Genomic DNA, 17198 nt, shown 5'->3' on the forward strand with positions numbered 1-17198 from the left:
GTTGAGTGTCCAACTCTGGGTTTCGGCTCAGGTCACGATCTCACGGTTCATGGGTCCGAGCCCCGCATCCAGCCCCACGTCGGGCTCTGCGCTGTCAATGCAAAGGCTGCCTGGGATTCTCTCTCTCTCACCCTCTCTCTCTGCCCCTCCCCTGCCTGTGTTCTTACTCTCTGTCTTAAAAAATAAATAAACTTAAAAAAAAGATAGAATTGCATAAAGTAACCAAAATGAAAGCACATAACCATTTCATAATTATATAAGCAAATATAATATACCTATAATTATTATTTATATTATTATTACGTACATATCATGTCTAAGGGCTTCATACCAAATCGCATACAGTCTGGGCAGGAGGATTGTGGGTGCTGGGTTATGGAGGCAGAAACTTTTTGTTGTTGCTTTTTACATTTCTTTCTGATTTTTTCAATAATTTTATTAAATAATGTAGTGCATATGTGACAAATGTGAAATAGCATCTGAAACCTGAGTCATCAGAGTAGTGCAGCCATAGAGCCTTGGAGGCTCAGAGGAAGACAGTTGTTTTCAACTAGAGGGGATGAAGGTCTTCAGGAATAGGTGAGATTTTTGTACCTGCCCTCACGTGGGAGGAAAGAACGGACAAGCAGAGGCAAGGGGAGATGTAGGCAGGGAGGTCAGTGGGAGAACATGCACGAAGGTTGGGAGGGGCGAGTTGTAGAAACAACATCGGGTCACCTGGCTGAAATATGAAGGAGTGGAGAAAAGTGCCTGCATCATGTGAAAGCTCACTGAGGAAAGTCATAACAGAGGGATCAGGCTAACATCTTCTGAACCTCCTGATCCATCCTAATATCCTTAGAAGTGGGACAGCCACCTGTGACATATTCTTGCCAAAAAAAAAAAAAAATCTAAATGAACCTCAAGGTCTAAACAGCAGTTGACAGAAAACATGGGAAACGGAGGAACATTTAAACAATACTGTGAGGATACACCAAGTCCAGGATGTGAGAAGTTCTACAGGACAAATGAACTAATTTCTTCAACAAGTACGTGGCATGAAAAAAAAAAAAAGGAGAAAAAGAGAACTGTTATAGATTTAAAGAGATTTAAAACATGTATCAACCAAATCAGTGTGTGAGCCTCAGTTGAACAAACCATCCATATAAAGAAATTTTTTGAGACAATCTGGGAAAATTAGATACAGAGTAGGTATTAGATGAGGAATTATTCATGTTGTTGGGTGTGAAAATGGTGTGTGTGTGTGTGTGTGTGTGTGTGTGTGTGTGTGTGTATTAAAGTTTTATCTGTTAGATTAGAGATACCGCTGAAGTATTTACAGTAGAAATGATAAACTTTAAGCAATTTCCTTTCAAATATTCCAGCCAAAAAACCAAAATAAAACACAATAAAAAGCCAGAGCTGGAGGGGGTGGGGGATATGAAAAGAAGAATAGCAGAAACTTGATGTTTGAAGCTGAGGGATAGGTCCGTGGTTGTTTATTTTAGTTTTCTACATGCTTTCAAGTGTGTTTGAAATTTTCCATAATCAAATGTTTTAAGGAGTTTGAACTTTACTGTGTAGCACCAGGAAATCTGTGAATGGTTTTGGGCTGAGAAGGGGGCACAGGAAGGGCTGAGTGGCCCTGGTGACAGTGTGGGAGATGGCCGGGGGGAAGGCGGACGAGAGGTGTGAGCTCATTTAAGACCTTGATTAGGTCTTAAAGGTACAACTTTCCAGTTGTAAAATAAAAAAGTCATGGGGCTGGAAGGTACAGCATGGCAGCTATAGTTAATAACACTGCACTGCATGTTTGAAAGTTGCTAAGAGAATAAATCTCAAAAGTTCTCATCACAAGAAAAAAATGTTTTGTAACGAGGTATGCTGACGGATCTTAACTGGATTTACCGTGGTGATCAATTCACAATGTATGCAAATATCGAATCATTACGTTGTACACCCGAAACTAATATGATGTCGTATGTCAGTTATACCATGGTATTAAAGAAACACCCAAACAAACCTTAATTAAGGTGGTGGCCATGAGAACGGAAACTTTTTTGAGAACAGATAGAGGAAATAATAGCAAAAGAGGAACTCTGGTACATTGGCGGTACCGAAGTGAATCAGGTGCATTGTGTGGAAAATTCCCTTCTTCCTCTTCAGTAAATAGCAATCTTTGTCCTTAAACCACTGCACTGGTATTACCGGACGAGAAGAGGAAGAAGGGGTCTTCACTAGAGGAACTGAACCGGCTCTTCATGCCCCAAAGTGGAAAGCAAGGGGGAAAGGAAGAGTTCTGGGTTTGGGTTTTGGTTTTGGTTTTTCTCTCCCTTTTTCACAAGGAATTACTCTCATGGTTTCAGTATGAAATTTTTGGGTCCAGTGATTCATTTTGATCATCCTTTCCTGTTTTACTGAGGAAATGGTTATAATCATTGTCAGCGGTCCCATCTGAATCATTTATGATATTAGTTAAGATAGATATTATTCATTTGTGAAATTGAACACTTTACAATAATGTGTGTGAGGTTAATTAAATGAGTTGAAGTGATACAGTCTGGGGAAATAAAAGTTGAACTATAAGTTAATGAAAGCTTAGATTTAAATATATACCTTCTGATTTGTCAGTAGCACAAATATTAAAAATAAACTTCAGATAGAAATAGAAAGTAGCAATTATTAGAGATTAAAGAGAAATGGTAGTTCTCTGGCCCTCTACAACTCAAAGAAAATTAACACTTCACACAAGAAATATTGGTAAGGTCTGATATAAACAGGCCCTCCGGAGTGGAATACGCACCCCAGAGGATAGTTTCCTGATCACATTTGCTCTCTTCTTCTTGATTTTTCTTTCTCAAGAAATTAACGCTACAAACTGCAGCCTATAAGGATGGACCATTTCCTGTGACCAACACCAGTCTTTTCTGTCTCAGTTTAATGTACCTATTTAAAGAGGGCTGAGACAGGTGGGGGGAAAAGTCTGGAAATACAATGAATTCTTTACCCTTACTCTGCATCAAGAAGGTGAGGGGACTTTGGAAATTCCCGGGAAGGATTTCCCATCCAGTCCACCCAAGTCAGAAAGAGGTGAGATTTTAGTCAGGTTTGCTGCTGACTTGGGCCCAATTAAAGCAGAATTTCTTTCTTCTTTTTTTTTTTTTTTAATGTTTATTTATTTTTGAGACAGAGAGAGACAGAGCATGAACGGGGGAGGGGCAGAGAGAGAGGGAGACTCAGAATCCGAAGCAAGCTCCAGGCTCCGAGCTGTCAGCACAGAGCCCGACATGGGGCTCCAACTCAAAGACCGTGAGATCATGACCTGAGCTGAAGTCAGACACTTAACCGACGGAGCCACCAAGGCGCCCCTAAAGCAGAATTTCTAATTCATGCTAGCTGTTGTAAAAAGCTCTCAGGAAGGAAAGAAAAGGAGAGAAAATTTCCTAGCTAAAAGCAAGAAAGATGGTTTTATTTTGCTCAGGGATGCATAGCTGAGCCACTGGGTCACAGGACAGATGGGGGTGGAGGAACACATGGTTACGAGTCTTATTATGGAAAAGCTCGAACTACCATCAGCACTTGATGGAAATGAGTGGGGGAGAGGTAGCAGCAGTGTCTTTAACAGCACTGCCTCCCTTATTACATTATCCAAAAAGATAGATAACTGAGAATAGGCATCCATTATCTCTCTCTACAAAGGGATTAGTGTGGGTTGCAAGAAATTAATGGCTTTTGAGTTATCACAGAAATACTAATGAATGTCAGGACCAGAGATGTAAAGCAGGTAAAATTGGCTTTTCTCTGCCTTATTTCTCTCCTTTTCTTTTTTGGTTTGCTGTTTTAAGATCTGGATCTGTGTTGGATTTATTTCTTTACTTTTTATTTTTTCCCTTCAGCCAAGATCAGAAATCATGCCCTTTGGAAGTGTGATTTGTCTTCTTTAGGGAATGACTTCATTAGTTTATGACTGTCTCCAATGTGTATCAGCAAGAGATTTAGAAACATCTCAGAAATGAGAATCTCTGTTGGGGAAGAGTGCTGCCTCTTGCATGGATGTCATTTGCATGCCTGATAAAAATATCAGGAAGTCTCCCAAGTCACAGTTGCCTTCTATTAAAGTACTAAACTTGTATACATTGCAGCTAATCGTTGATTAAAGATGGCACAACCAGATAAACTTGTGAAACAGGGGAAGAGAAAGGAATTATATCTACTATATGCTGGGCGTTGTGCTACAAGCTTTATTTCTCATCTAATAAGTACTTTCTAAGAGCCTGCTATGTAGTAGGCATTGTACTCTGTGTTGTAAAAAAAGGATGAAAAGACAGACCTCTCCTCTTTCCTCAGTGGAGCTTGTAGTCCAATGGGGAGGACAGACTTTTTTTAAAAACTTCAAAATTGTATTTGTTCAAAAATTTTAATAAACTATTATAATACAGCCTGACAAGAGTCCATCAAAGAGGAATAATAGGGATACCTGATACTGACCCGGGGTGTGTGTGTGTGTGTGTGTGTGTGCGCGCGCGCATGTGTGCAGATGAGGGGTTGGGGAATCGGGACAGGGTCTGTTCCTGGAAGACAGGATGGCTAAGTGAAGGGTAAGTGTGTGGTAGCTAGTGGAAGCAGTAGGAAGGAGCACTGTAAGCAGGCGGTAACAGTATAAGCACAGTCAGGCTCAGAGGTGAGAGAGAACTGCTATCTAAGCAGAGACCTAAAACATGGGCTGGTTGAGTCCAGCCCGGGGAACTGGTTACAAGACAGAAAGCTCATGAACTGGCCTTGAAGACTAACGGGGGTATCTGAGAAACAGGAGTTTAAGAGAAGCATACTTCATGCTCTGTCCTCTCCATGGGCGGTTCCTGGCTTTACTAAAACCCAAATAATGTGTATTAGCAAGGAGTTAGGTCAAGAGATAGGAGGAATATTCGCTCTCATGTATTTGGTTTTCTGTAGACTATTACCTAGAAAACATGAAATCCTGGTGAAGTGCCAATTATTTCATGGACCCGTGGGGGAGAGTCACAGTTTTCCACACAGACCTCCGCATGTCACACTGACATTGCAGACCCCCCCCCCCCAATACTTAATCTTATGCTCATAATTCCACCCTAGGTAGGCTATTGTGGACCTGAGATTTCCCCCCAATTACATCTTGTGAATTGTACTGTCTTGGAATTGTACTACCTCTACTGTGTTTAGTTTGAACCAGAAGGATGTCATTCCCTGATCTCTGATTTCTTACACCTGCCTTATCGTCTCCTTGAGTTCATTCGTATCAATGAATTAATACATGGCTTCTTTTGTTTTTCCTTTCTAGAACACAAGCAAGCATTCCCAAATATTCTGAAGAAGGGGTACCTGGAGATCAGGAAGGACCATGACAGTTACTGGCAGAGCTGTTATGCAGAACTCTCACCCTACAACTTATCCTTCTACAGCCTAGACAGCAGTGGCAATCAAGCCCTCTATGCCACCTGCCAGCTTTCACACTTCCAGAGCATTTCCGTGTTGGGCAACCTTGAGGCCAGGCTGGTGGATACTGTTCTATATGACAACACTCAGCTCCAGTTAAAGGCAGAGTCACCATGGGAGGCTTTGGACTGGGGGCAGAAGCTTTGGGAAGTCGTGCACGCCGCGGTGCCTGGTTACGTGGGAAGGCAGGATGAGCTGGCAAACTCCCCAGGACTTGGTCACCACGCTGACTGTACACAGAACCATTGTTTACAGAAGAAATCCAGTGAGCTGCTCGCGCCATCACCTGTCTTGGAGAGCCCCAAACAATACCAAAACATCATCAAATCAGGGACGCTGTACAGGCTAACCGTCCAAAACAACTGGAAGGCATTTACTTTTGTGCTGAGCAGGGCCTACCTTATGGCTTTCCATCCCGGCAAGCTAGATGAGGATCCCCTGCTAAGCTACAATGTGGACGTGTGTCTGGCTGTCCAGATGGACAACCTAGATGACTGTGACTCTTGCTTTCAAGTCATTTTCCCCCAAGATGTCCTCCGCCTCCGTGCAGAGACCCGGCAGAGGGCTGAGGAGTGGATGGAGGCTCTGAAAACAGCGGCCAATGTGGCGAGGAGTTCAGAGCAGAACCTGCAGGTCACCCTGAGGAGCAGACCCAAGGATCAGATGGGCAGGCATGAACTCAGGAAGAACAAGCGTCAGTCTGTGACCACCAGCTTCCTCAGCATTCTGACAACCTTGTCTCTGGAACGAGGACTCACCGCTCAGAGTTTCAAATGTGCAGGTATGAAGCAAATTTTTAGTCTAAAGCTCCCTAAAGAACAACCTGAATCCTGCAATTGGAATTCACTGTAAAAATCCCCTCGATGGGCTAGTCACATGTACCTCTTGTTTGAAAAGCATCTCTCCTTCAAGGAGTTTCCTACCGCAAAACGTCTGTCTATCTTCATGCCATGCTGGTGAAGTCAGTAGAAGGAGATAGGCTATACGCCGCTGAGTCTAAATGACTTAGCCGAAGCATAACCAGACTAGAATCTAGGCTTCTTGCCTCTGCTGTGATTCCATTTCCTCTGTCTTTTTAAATAAAGGTCACTGGGAATGTGGATGTCACAAATTGTCTCACAAGAGATATTCAGACCCAAAAGCTGACTGCTGACACTTCTTACCGAAAAAAAAACAAAAACAAAAAAAACACCCGTCTATAGCCAGTAACTGTCATTGATCATGACCTTGTCAAATCCTGTTAAGGAAGAATCTAAAGTCAGCCCTGACAGAAAATCTGGAGGTGACTAACAGCAGGGTAGATGATGATTCAGCAGATGACCTCTGAGTCATGATGGGCCTGTGCCTCATCCTGGGGAAGCCCAGGGCTTCTGAAACTGCTATGGAAGGGTGAGACACAAAGTAGAGTTGAAGGCCAATTATCTGTTATTTCTTAAAACCCTATTACTGCTTCTCTCTCCTACTTCTCATCCCTTTCACTTTCCCCTGAAGAGTAAACTAGACAGAATAAAATCTTCCCTAAACCAAATCTATGTATCTACTAGAAACTAAATCAAATTATTTCCCTTTCACTAAACCCCACAATTTGGGACAAGAAATTTTCCTTAAGGTAAATTTACCATGAAGGTAATCTAATTGGAAACCTGATTTGGAAGATTTTAATTCAAGTGTGTCAGATTGAAGTATGTTATTTAAAAGTGAATGGGACACTCACCAGCAGCCAAGACCAAATTTTCAATTTTTGCTTGTTCCTGCATTGAAAGCCAAATAGTGGTGGCACAGGGAAAATTTGAATTTAGGTTAGTTGTGATGATTCCCTTTTCTGTTGAAAAATAATGTACCTAACGAGGGGATTAAGTGAATCATCCCTGCTTTCTCTAGAGGGGCTCTGTAACTGTGGAGCAGAAACTCGCGGGGTTGGGTAGGAGAGACCAGAAACACTGAGCCGGTAAGGAAGCCGCACTAGGTGATGTGCATGTATCTGCAGGTGTGAATGACCTTGTGTGAAGTCAGTCAGCTACTTTTGCAAGATGGTTTTGAAATAGGGGGCCACTGGCTTTACCATAGGTTGTAGAAATTACTGACATTTTAGTGTCTTATTAGTGCATGCGTTATATTTCAACATTCAGTCACTCAACAATAACTTATTGATGCTGATTCTGGGAACATTCTGGAATCATGATACACTTCTGTGGCTTTGGATTGCTGATAGGGTCAACAAATCTGTTGTGTTATTAGAATCAAGGAGAATAGCTGAGCCTAGTTCTCAAGGTAGAGACTGGAATTGCTGAGTTGGAAAACTTTCTAGTAAAAGGGGGAAGAAAAGTCTCAAGGGTTACACAGGGATTGTCACCTAGTTGACCCCTAGTCCACCTTTCTCTCATAAGTTTGCTTCCTGACGGAGGGTGCACTGCCCGCGTTCTGGACTTCATTAGCTGTGTTTCTAGCACTCAGAGGAAGGAGAAACACAGGTACAGGTAGCATGCAGCAGGTCCATCACATCTAGCAGTTGGAGAAATGAAAATGGGAAGAAGACAAAAAAGGGTGAGTAGAAGAGGCAGGGAGAAGGAAACTAAGTAGAAAAGAACAGGGGAAGGATTACCGAACGGTCAGGGACAGAACTTTTTGGCAGCTGCTTTACTTAGGTTCTGTGTTTTAAGATGTCTCCCTGTGCTGTCTAAATGTCCTCACTGTTTGGCCTGGTTGGAGAACAGGTTGAGGATGGGTGGTAATAGGGAATCCAGGAGGCAAGAGAAATGTAATCTGAAACTCATTTGCCCTGCTTAGCTCTTACCTTCGTGCTTTGGTTGGGAGGTCTAATAAGGCACGGCGGGGGGGCGGGGGGGGTCGGTTCTAATTTGGGGTGGAGAGAAGTCAATCCTAATTTGTGCAGTATGGTCGATTCCAAAGTAGCAATTTTTATTTCCTTTCAGTGCCCCTTCAATCGGAAAATGCTACGTTCAGTTGCTTTGTGGTACACATGGTTTACCAGCTTGCTTTTCATTTTCCCTAATTCCAATATGCAATACTGGTTTCCTACCCCAGGTAGGAATACTTCATCTCCTGTAGGGGGCAGAGTCTCAAAAGAAAAAGGCTAAAACTCGTTAAGCAAACCTCTGAATGTTTTTTAAATTTCTTGGGAGGCTGTTCATTATATTAAAGATTATTATATCGATGGAACTTTAAAAATTGATCTGTTTCTCACAAACACAATTAATCTAAACCAGCCGTCTATTCATTTAGTACTTGTGTCCCCTAATGTTTCATCCTTGTAAAGATATGCATTCGGTGAAAAAGCTGGTTGCATAGTATGTTTATCTTCTAAAATGGCAAAATGTCCATTAAGTTGTTTTTAGTTGAACTTGGCATTATCTATTATTTTAAGGAGAAGCTAATTCAGAATATTGCATGGTTCTAATGACTCTCTTTAGAATATAAGTTTTTATGTCCACTTAGTCCCTACCCCCTTAAATATTTTTTTGAGGATTTATTTATTATTCCCCGTTAAATACTTTTGATGAAAAAACTTTAGAAGTGGACAGTTGCACGGAGTAGCTCTTTATTGTGATGTCATTCGGTTGCAATCCAGCTGAGCTACAAATGTTGGCTTTAAATCTACAGATTAGTGCAGTTGGCCTTATTTCATTAAATTCTTTCTGTAGGTGAAGAATTTTTGATATCCTTTTTGGAAACTTAAAGAGCCCCTGCAGAGAAAATGGACCATGACCATCCCCAAATGCCTGAGGTTATGGTTTTGAAAATACATGCTTATGCGTATAACTTTGTATCTCTTAACATGTGCTTGAACTTTTTATAGTTGTATTTGATTATGTGTGGTTTGTTCCATGGCTTCCTCTAAGCTCCACGGCTGCCTCATTCTAGGAAGCCCCAGTCACGGTGGTCGTCTTGTTGTTCTGGAACCTACCTTGGTCATTCTTGCCTTCAGGGCCTTTGCACTTGCATCTTTTCTTCCCAAAAACATGCCTTTGAAAATGAAGCTCTTTCATTCATCCTACCACTTACCGTGTGCCGAGTTTCTTCCCATGTGCCAAAAACTCAGGTGCACGTGGAGGAGTCTTTGCTCTAAGAAAGCAGCTGTGCTCCTTGCCCTCGTGGAACTTGCAGTCCGCCAGGGGAGGCGGACGTTAATCCGAGAATTACATCATGAAGGGCACACGGCAGCTGTGACGAGAGCTAGAGAAGTGAGGCCCACACACTGGATCAGAGAATGGCCAGGGGTGGTCTCAAGTAGAACTACATGAAATTGCAGCTCTCCAGTCATTTTTGACCCACAAAAGGAGTTTGATAGGGTTGAACTTAATACTTGACCCTGAAGTCCCAGAAGGTTCCTGAGCAGAGGAGCATACGGTGAAAGTGGGATTTCAGAACATTTCATTTGGTGCTGCTTTAGTACAACTTTTCAGAAACACCTCTGTGGAAGACAATGAGGTGCGATTCTTCAGCGAAGAATCTGGTTGGGATTCGAAGTTTGGTTTGGCAATGAGGCGTCTGTGGTATTAAAATATTAATGCTAAAACAAATGATTATGCGGCTTATTAAAATATTTATGAAGTATGTAGCTATAAGTGGTTCTAAATTAGGTTGTTCACAAAATGCTGTATAAATCCGATCATAAGGCAGCAGTCCTGTTTTCTTCAGGAATTAGACATGGGCACATACCTGTTTCCCCTCAGAAGATATGTGGACTACATACAGCTATTTTTCCTGTAATTTCCCAGCAGTCAGGAAACCTACCAACTGAGCACTGTAAGAAAAGGGCCCAGGGCCTTGTGTTAGGTGCCACTGCCACTAAACCCTTCCTTCTGTCCCTGCTTTATAATCTGGGAGTGAAATCAGATGGCCACCATGGGACAGTGTTCCTGATTCTGAACTGAAGCTGAAAAACGTTAACAGAAGACACAGCAAGAAAAACAGTGAGCCGAGGGGATCCCCTCCACCCTTTCCACACAGTCAGTTTTATGGTTTTACTCCTTCGGCTGCTGTTTAACCTCTTGGGACTGCTGTTGGTAATTACATCTCTCTGGCATTAAGAGCTTTTGCTTTCCTTTTTTTACCCCCAGCCCTTGGGAGGAGTAAGCCCAAGGGGGGGGGGGGAAAGTTTTGCTGTGAATTCTTCAGCCATTTAGTGCAAATTCCTGTAATTACCGGCATTGTGTCCTCTCTGAATGGCACATAATACAGCAGAAGCCATTCCTAATTGAGACCTTACAGGAGGTACAAATCCTCTCTTTGTTCAGCCTGACAAATTAGTGCCAGAAAGTGGCAGGGTCCGAGTGGGAATCAAAGGCAAGAAACACAAAGATGGAACTTAAGGCTACAGTAATAACCCTCTCTTGTCCTGAAGGGAAAAAAGGAATGACCAAGGAAAAGATGAAGTTTTGTTTTTTGTTTTTTGTTTTTTTTTTTTTTGTTATAAATTCCCTTGACATGACAGCACCTCGGGGCTGCTCTATTTATTTAGCAAAAGTGATTAAATAGTAATACAACAGGGCCGCCCATTGTTTCCCTGGGTGCCCCTACCTCACAGACCCCTGCTGCCTCGGCTAATTGATTGACAATGAACCTCTGATAAAGAAGTATGTTGTTAGGACCTAGGTGGGGGGAGCACTTTTTCTCTCTCTTTGTGTGTCTGAGCGAGTGTGTGTGTGTGTGTGTGTGTGTGTGTGTGTGATTTCATTTTTGTTTGAATTGCACTCTAGTTTTTCTTTGCCCCCACCCCTTCTCGCCCCTTCTGGCCCCTTCTCTCCCCTTGCCTTTTTTCTCCAGAGCTTTTCGGTGGCTGCTCCCAGAGGATACAAACAGGTAGAGAGGAATGAGAATTGTAGTGCAGGCTTTTGACAAGTTTATCTTTGGAGCAAACTTCCTCCTCTCCCCCTGCTCCGTTTAAGACAGAACAGCAGTGTGAGAAGAGTGAAAAGGAGAAAGGGGCTGATTATTAGTACTTCAGGGTCACAGAAGTTTTTTCTTGTTGTTATTTTCTCATTTGTGAGGATGGATGTCTGAAAGTAGTCTTTGAACTAAGATTTTTCTCTTAAATTCCTTACTCAACTTTGAAAAAAATTTACCCACTAATAACATTTACATGTTGGGGTGAGGGCGGCTGTGGAGTAAGAAATAACCATTTGAATGATTTCGTCTCTCCCCAGTTCCTGAGAAGCCGGGATTGGTTATTTGAGGGTGGAATCTGGCTGCTGGGGGAGTAACTCCGTCCCCCCAGGACGCTGGAAGCAGTGGGAAGAGGACTAAAGGCCTCTAGGCAGATAATTAATAGCCCCTGGTTATATATGCTCAACTAGCTGAGCAGAAGCTAAATCCCTAATTTAACTCCGTTACAGCTGCAAAAACAAATCATTTCAAGCCCCTATGAAAGCAAAATATATTAAACAAACAGTATCGACCTTGTTAATACCACAAGGCATTTCGTCTGATAAGTGAGGGCGTCTTTCTGGCAAAGGCCTATTTTATGACATCGTTTAGACATAAAGTATACCTTTACCCTGGTAATACAAGCATCCCTGATAGAAAGTATGGAGTGGTTAATTATTCATTAAATAGCTGCCAGTCTGGAAGTAAGCAACATTTCTGAGTTGGGGTAGTTACTTACTGGCCTTAGCATAAATCATGCAGAATAGCAATTCTTAAGAAAAAGAGAAATTGAATTTGGGAGTTGATTATGCATGTGAGTCTAGGTAAAGAAAGATATGTGGGTTTTTAACAAGGGAAGTTGTATATTATGCTCTTGAAGGGGAAAAAAACTTTTAGCATAGCCAAAATCTGTTTTGATTCTCATGTGAAAAATTAGGGGATCCTCTAGTAGCCAAAGTGCAAGATCTGCTAAGGAAAAGAGGGACAGAAATAAAAAGAATTGACTTTCCTTGATATCTCCAATTCCTATCTTTAGTACTGTTTTCAAATTTCTGTCCCACTTGCTAGGAATGATGATAATAAGGTGAAGATTTATTTGAGTTAAGGAATAGGAAGGTAGCCAATTGGAGGAGAATAAGGCAATAAAGAAAAACTTAGATATTCCCCTCCAAACATATAAAGAGCTTGGATAAAAGAGAATTTTTTTTAGTTTGTTGTTGCCTTTTTATCTTGTGTTGTCTTCTTTTTAGTGTATTGAGTTGTTGTCTCCCAGAGGAGAAGTCTCATATGTGTGTGTCCTGAAGGGCTAAGTTTTATTTTTCTAACCTTTAATATGACCATGAAAGGGTTGCTGATAGGCAAATCTTTCAGTGGAGTTCTGGTGGTGGGTTCATTTCAACAAGCATTTATTAAACCCCTCTTGCGCGCCACATACATGCTGTGCCAGGTACCTTGGGATATGCAAGTAGGAGTAATATGCAGGCTGTGCTCCTTAGTGATTTATAGAATCCCCTCCAAGAGGACATGGGGCTTATAGGGGGTGAACAAGAGAATGGGACTGGGAGGTAAGGGGCTAGGCTGTCATGGCCACTGGCTTGGAGTTCGACACACTCCCTTTCTGGCTATGCTAGAGAATCCCTGTTGTAGAGAATTTGAAAACTAAAGAGTTGAAGTAGCGTCTCTTCCCACTTCCCCATTTTATTTTATTTTTTAAAGTGTATTTTGAGAGAGAGAGAGTGAGTGCATGTTCATATGGGGGAAGGGCAGAGAGAGAGAGAGAGAGAGAGAGAGAGAGAGAGAATCCCAAGCAGGCTTCACGCTGGTAGCGTGGAGCCCAGTGTGGGCTAAGTCACCCAGATGCCCCTCACTTTCCCATTTTAAAATTCATCCTTAGATTTCCTATAGAATTAAACTCCAGGAAGTCTCCTTGGCTTTTACTACCCATCTATCAAAGATAAAACTTGAATTTTGGGGGGGTGCCTTGGTGGCTCAGTCAGTTGAGCCTCCGACTCTTGATTTCTGCTCAGGTCATGATCTCATGGTTCGTGGGATCGAGCCCGGTATCTGGCTCTGTGCTGACTGCAGGGAGACTGCTTAGGATTCTCTCTCTCCCACTCTCTCTCTCTGCCCCGCCCCCACCCACTCATGTGAGCTCTCTCTTTCTGTCTCTCAAAATAATTAAATAAATTTTAAAAAAACTTGAATTCTTGTTATGGGTTCATTGTGTAGTAGGTGCTATGGGAGATGTAAGAGAAGCAAAGATATGGTCTGGACCCTCACGACTCATCCCCTGGTTGAGGATGCACAAAGGAAAATGAGGAATTACTGGACAGCCAGGTCAGGTCCATGCCCAAGCATTTGGGCTTTTTTTCTTTTTTTCCTGGGACAGTGCCCATAGGCATTCTGAATGGTCAGGTTTGACATACACAACACAACCTCTGACACAACTAGGCTGTCCCGAACCCAGGTAATAGAATGGTTTACCTTTATACCAAGAAGGTTGGGAAAGCACCAAAATCTGCATGTGGTGTGTGCCCAGGCTGGCTTCGAGGAGTTCAGGCTGTGAGACCTAGAGTTAGGAGGTTGTCTAAAACGAAAAAACACGCCAACAGGCCCTATGGTGGTTTCCATGTGAGCTAAGTGTGTTTGTGACAGGATCAAGTGTGCTTTCCTTATTGAGGAGCAGAAAATCATGGAATTGTTGAAGGCGCAAGCACAGAGTCAGAAAGCTAAATAAAAAAGTGAAGATATTTTGAGTAGTAAAAAAATCAAAAGACTTGTTCTGTTAAAAAAAAGAGGGGCGCCTGAGTGGCTCAGTCTGTTAAGCATCCGACTCTTGGTTTCAGCTCAGGTCATGATCTCACAGTTTCATGAGTTTGAGCCCCATGTGGTGGCAGCACGGAGCCTGCTTGGGATTCTCTCTCTGCCCTTCCCCCACTCGCACTGTCTCTGTCTCTCTCAAAATAAATAAATAAATGTTTAAAAAAAAAGAAAGGAAAAAAGAAAAGCATTTGGCAAAATCCTCAACATGGAAAAACATGGGTTTTTCACAGATTATAGTTATGCCATTTTGTGAATGATTGGCAGCTTTACACAAGGATTGTTGACAAATGGATCCCTTTCAGCCTACCATGTTGTTGGTAAGGTACATGATAATAATGAGAATGAGCATCATTTAGTAATTAGGATCAACGACTCTGGAATCAGAGTGGGTTTCCAGATTTGCTACTTACTATGTGACCCTACATAATTACTTAACCTTTCTGCATCTCCATTTTTTAATCTCAGATGTGAGAAAATAATCACGTCTACCTCGTAAGTTTGTAGTAGGAATAAAATGAGGTAAAAGGGCTTGGAAAAGTGCCTGGCATATAGTAAGTGCTATATAAGGATTAGCTCTTTTTATTATTTGTCTACATAGGACAGTAATTATCTGGATAAAGATATCAGGCATACTTATCAAATTTGGAACTCTCATAAAACTATATTGGACAACTAGAGGGTATTATGCTAAGTGAAATTAGAGAAAGACAAAGATCATATGACTTCACTCATATGAGGACTTTAAGATATAAAACAGATGAACATAGGGGAGAGAAGCAAAAATAATATAAAACCAGGGAGGGGGACAAAAACATAAGAGACTCTTAAATATGGAGAACAAACAGAGGGTTACTGGAGGGGTTGTGGGAGGGAAGATGGGCCAAATGAGTAAGGGGCATTAAGGAAAATCTACTCCTGAAATCATTGTTGCACTATATGCTAACCTGGATGTAAATTAAAAAAATAAAAATAATAATAATAAATTAAAAAACTATGTTGGACAACTAATATGTTGAATGACAGAATCCAGATTCTGAAACACAAGCTAGAGAAATGGACCAAACAAGTGATATGGGGCACCTGGGTGGCTCAATCGGTTGAGCATTTGACTCTTTATTTCAGCTCAGGTCATTATCCCAGGGTCGTGGGATTGAGCCCCATGTCCAGCTCTGTGCTGAGCATGGAGCCTACTTGGAATTCTCTCTCTCGCTCTCTCTCTCTCTCTCTCTCTCTCTCTCTCGCTCTGCCTCTCTCCCCCACTCGAACACTCTTTCTCTCTAAAATAGAAAGAAAGATGTGATTTTCGTAGGGATAAATAGGTAGTCCCATGCTTATATTCAGAAAATTAACTACAAAGATAGATCTGATGGCCGTGGGTGAAAATCAGCACAGTGTCAAGAGCCCTGACAAATAAGACTGAAAGAACTGGAATTGTGACCTCCAGGCAAGTCACTTAACTTGTCTGAGCTAGTTTTCTCATCTGCAAGATGAAGAGATTTATTAATTCAGCCCTTCTGCAAATGTTTATGGAAGCCCTACTATGTTCTAAGCATTATGTTTGATGAACAGAGTAATCCCATTATTTGCTCTCACAGAAATTCAAAACTGGAAGCCAGACAAATGAGTAATTATAGCATGCAGTTGAACTCAAAGGTCTTTGAATTTCCTTCCAACACTTCCATCTGTCTGGGATATTTTAGAGGGGATGGCCTTGCTCTATATGGTCCCTTTTATCTCTTATTCTGTGATTTTTTTTTTTGGCTGTCTATAGAAGATTAGAGAAAATTATATTAATGTGGTCCCTCCATTTAAACTTCATTTAATAATAATACCTTTTTCCTTTGAGGAAGGTATTTTAAACCAGTAGAAATATCACTTGACTAAGAAGACAGGAGTTGGGAATCTTTTTCCTGACTCTGATGTTTATCATTGGATAAATTTGCCTTTTTATCCTTTTTTGCAGTCTAATTTTTTCTGTCTAGAAAATAATTTTAAATAAAAATAAATGTGCATTAAGAATCTGGATACACACTGAAGTAGTAATATGACTATGGAAGAAGAAGAATGGTATATAGTTTGAGTTTTGAACTATTTCACATTCTAAAATTCAGAGAGATTTGATCACTTTATATAAGTAGGCTGTTTGATTTTATAGGATATAAATTTGCTTTTTGATTTATTCCTGGTATCTCATCATAGAAGTCACATGTTGGTCTTTGATATGTTTCAGAAGAATAAAATCATTTTGAATTTCAGAAGATATGGATCTTTTGATAGACCTTCCTGAACTTCATAGACCATAGCTGTGCTATCTTTTTTTTTTTTTTTTTAAAGCTGTTCATTTCTCCCAGTCTTTGTTGCTATACTTTGGTCTGGAAAGTTCTTGTCCCTTTTTGTAGCTTCCTTTATGGTTAACATTGTTCTCATCATGTGTTCATTTCCAGCTAAACTTCTAAAGTAAGTGTTAATGTACTGTTGGACTCTACATTGAGTTAATAGTTTCTATTTACTGACATTTCATTGGGAGAGAAATTGGCCTAGGTGTGGTTTTAGGATAGACTGGGGGTATCCTACCTAGGGGTAGGTCAATATTCTCCTTAATTTCTAGCTAAGTTCCTTGAAAAAGTAAGCTTTCCATGGCCTCTTCTAAAATAAGAGCTATTTGAGAGGTTTTCTAAAATTCATTGTACTGCCTAAAAGCAAAGGCATACTTAAGTAAAATGAGTATATTCATCCCTAGATAAGGAAATCTAGTAACTGAGTAATACCAATTTATTTCTTACAATATTGTTTTCATCCAATCATTCATTCATTCAACAAACATGGGCCATATAAAGTTCCAGAAAAAGGTGTGGGGCAAACTAAAAGTTAATTTTAGCAGTAGAAAATGTGATTGTATGCAAGTTTTATTTTGTTTTTTAATTGAATATAGTTGACATACAATGTTATATTCATTTCAGGTATACAGCATATTGCTTATGCAAGTCTTTATACCTTGAAATACATTAACGCAGAAAGTGTTTTAATTAAATCACATT

At 41.1% G+C, this 17198-nt stretch overlaps 1 protein-coding gene across 17 annotated transcripts in view; it reads left to right on the plus strand.

The window, feature by feature from the left end:
- The window catches only part of PLEKHM3 (pleckstrin homology domain containing M3), a 196748-nt gene that overhangs the window by 39426 nt on the left and 140124 nt on the right, over nt 1–17198 (plus strand). For all 17 annotated transcript variants that reach the window (XR_013557191.2, XR_009607289.3, XM_060623244.3 and 14 more), the window contains one exon: nt 5297–6232. Coding sequence is in view for 15 of the 17 variants with exons in the window: in XM_060623244.3 (XP_060479227.1) it covers nt 5297–6232 (936 nt within the window). In the remaining 2 variants the exon portion in view is untranslated. The remainder of the gene's footprint in view (nt 1–5296; nt 6233–17198) is intronic.

The sequence above is a fragment of the Panthera onca genome, chromosome C1 (assembly GCF_046562875.1).
Source record: "Panthera onca isolate mPanOnc1 chromosome C1, mPanOnc1 haplotype 2, whole genome shotgun sequence".
Taxonomy (NCBI): Eukaryota; Metazoa; Chordata; class Mammalia; order Carnivora; family Felidae; genus Panthera; species Panthera onca.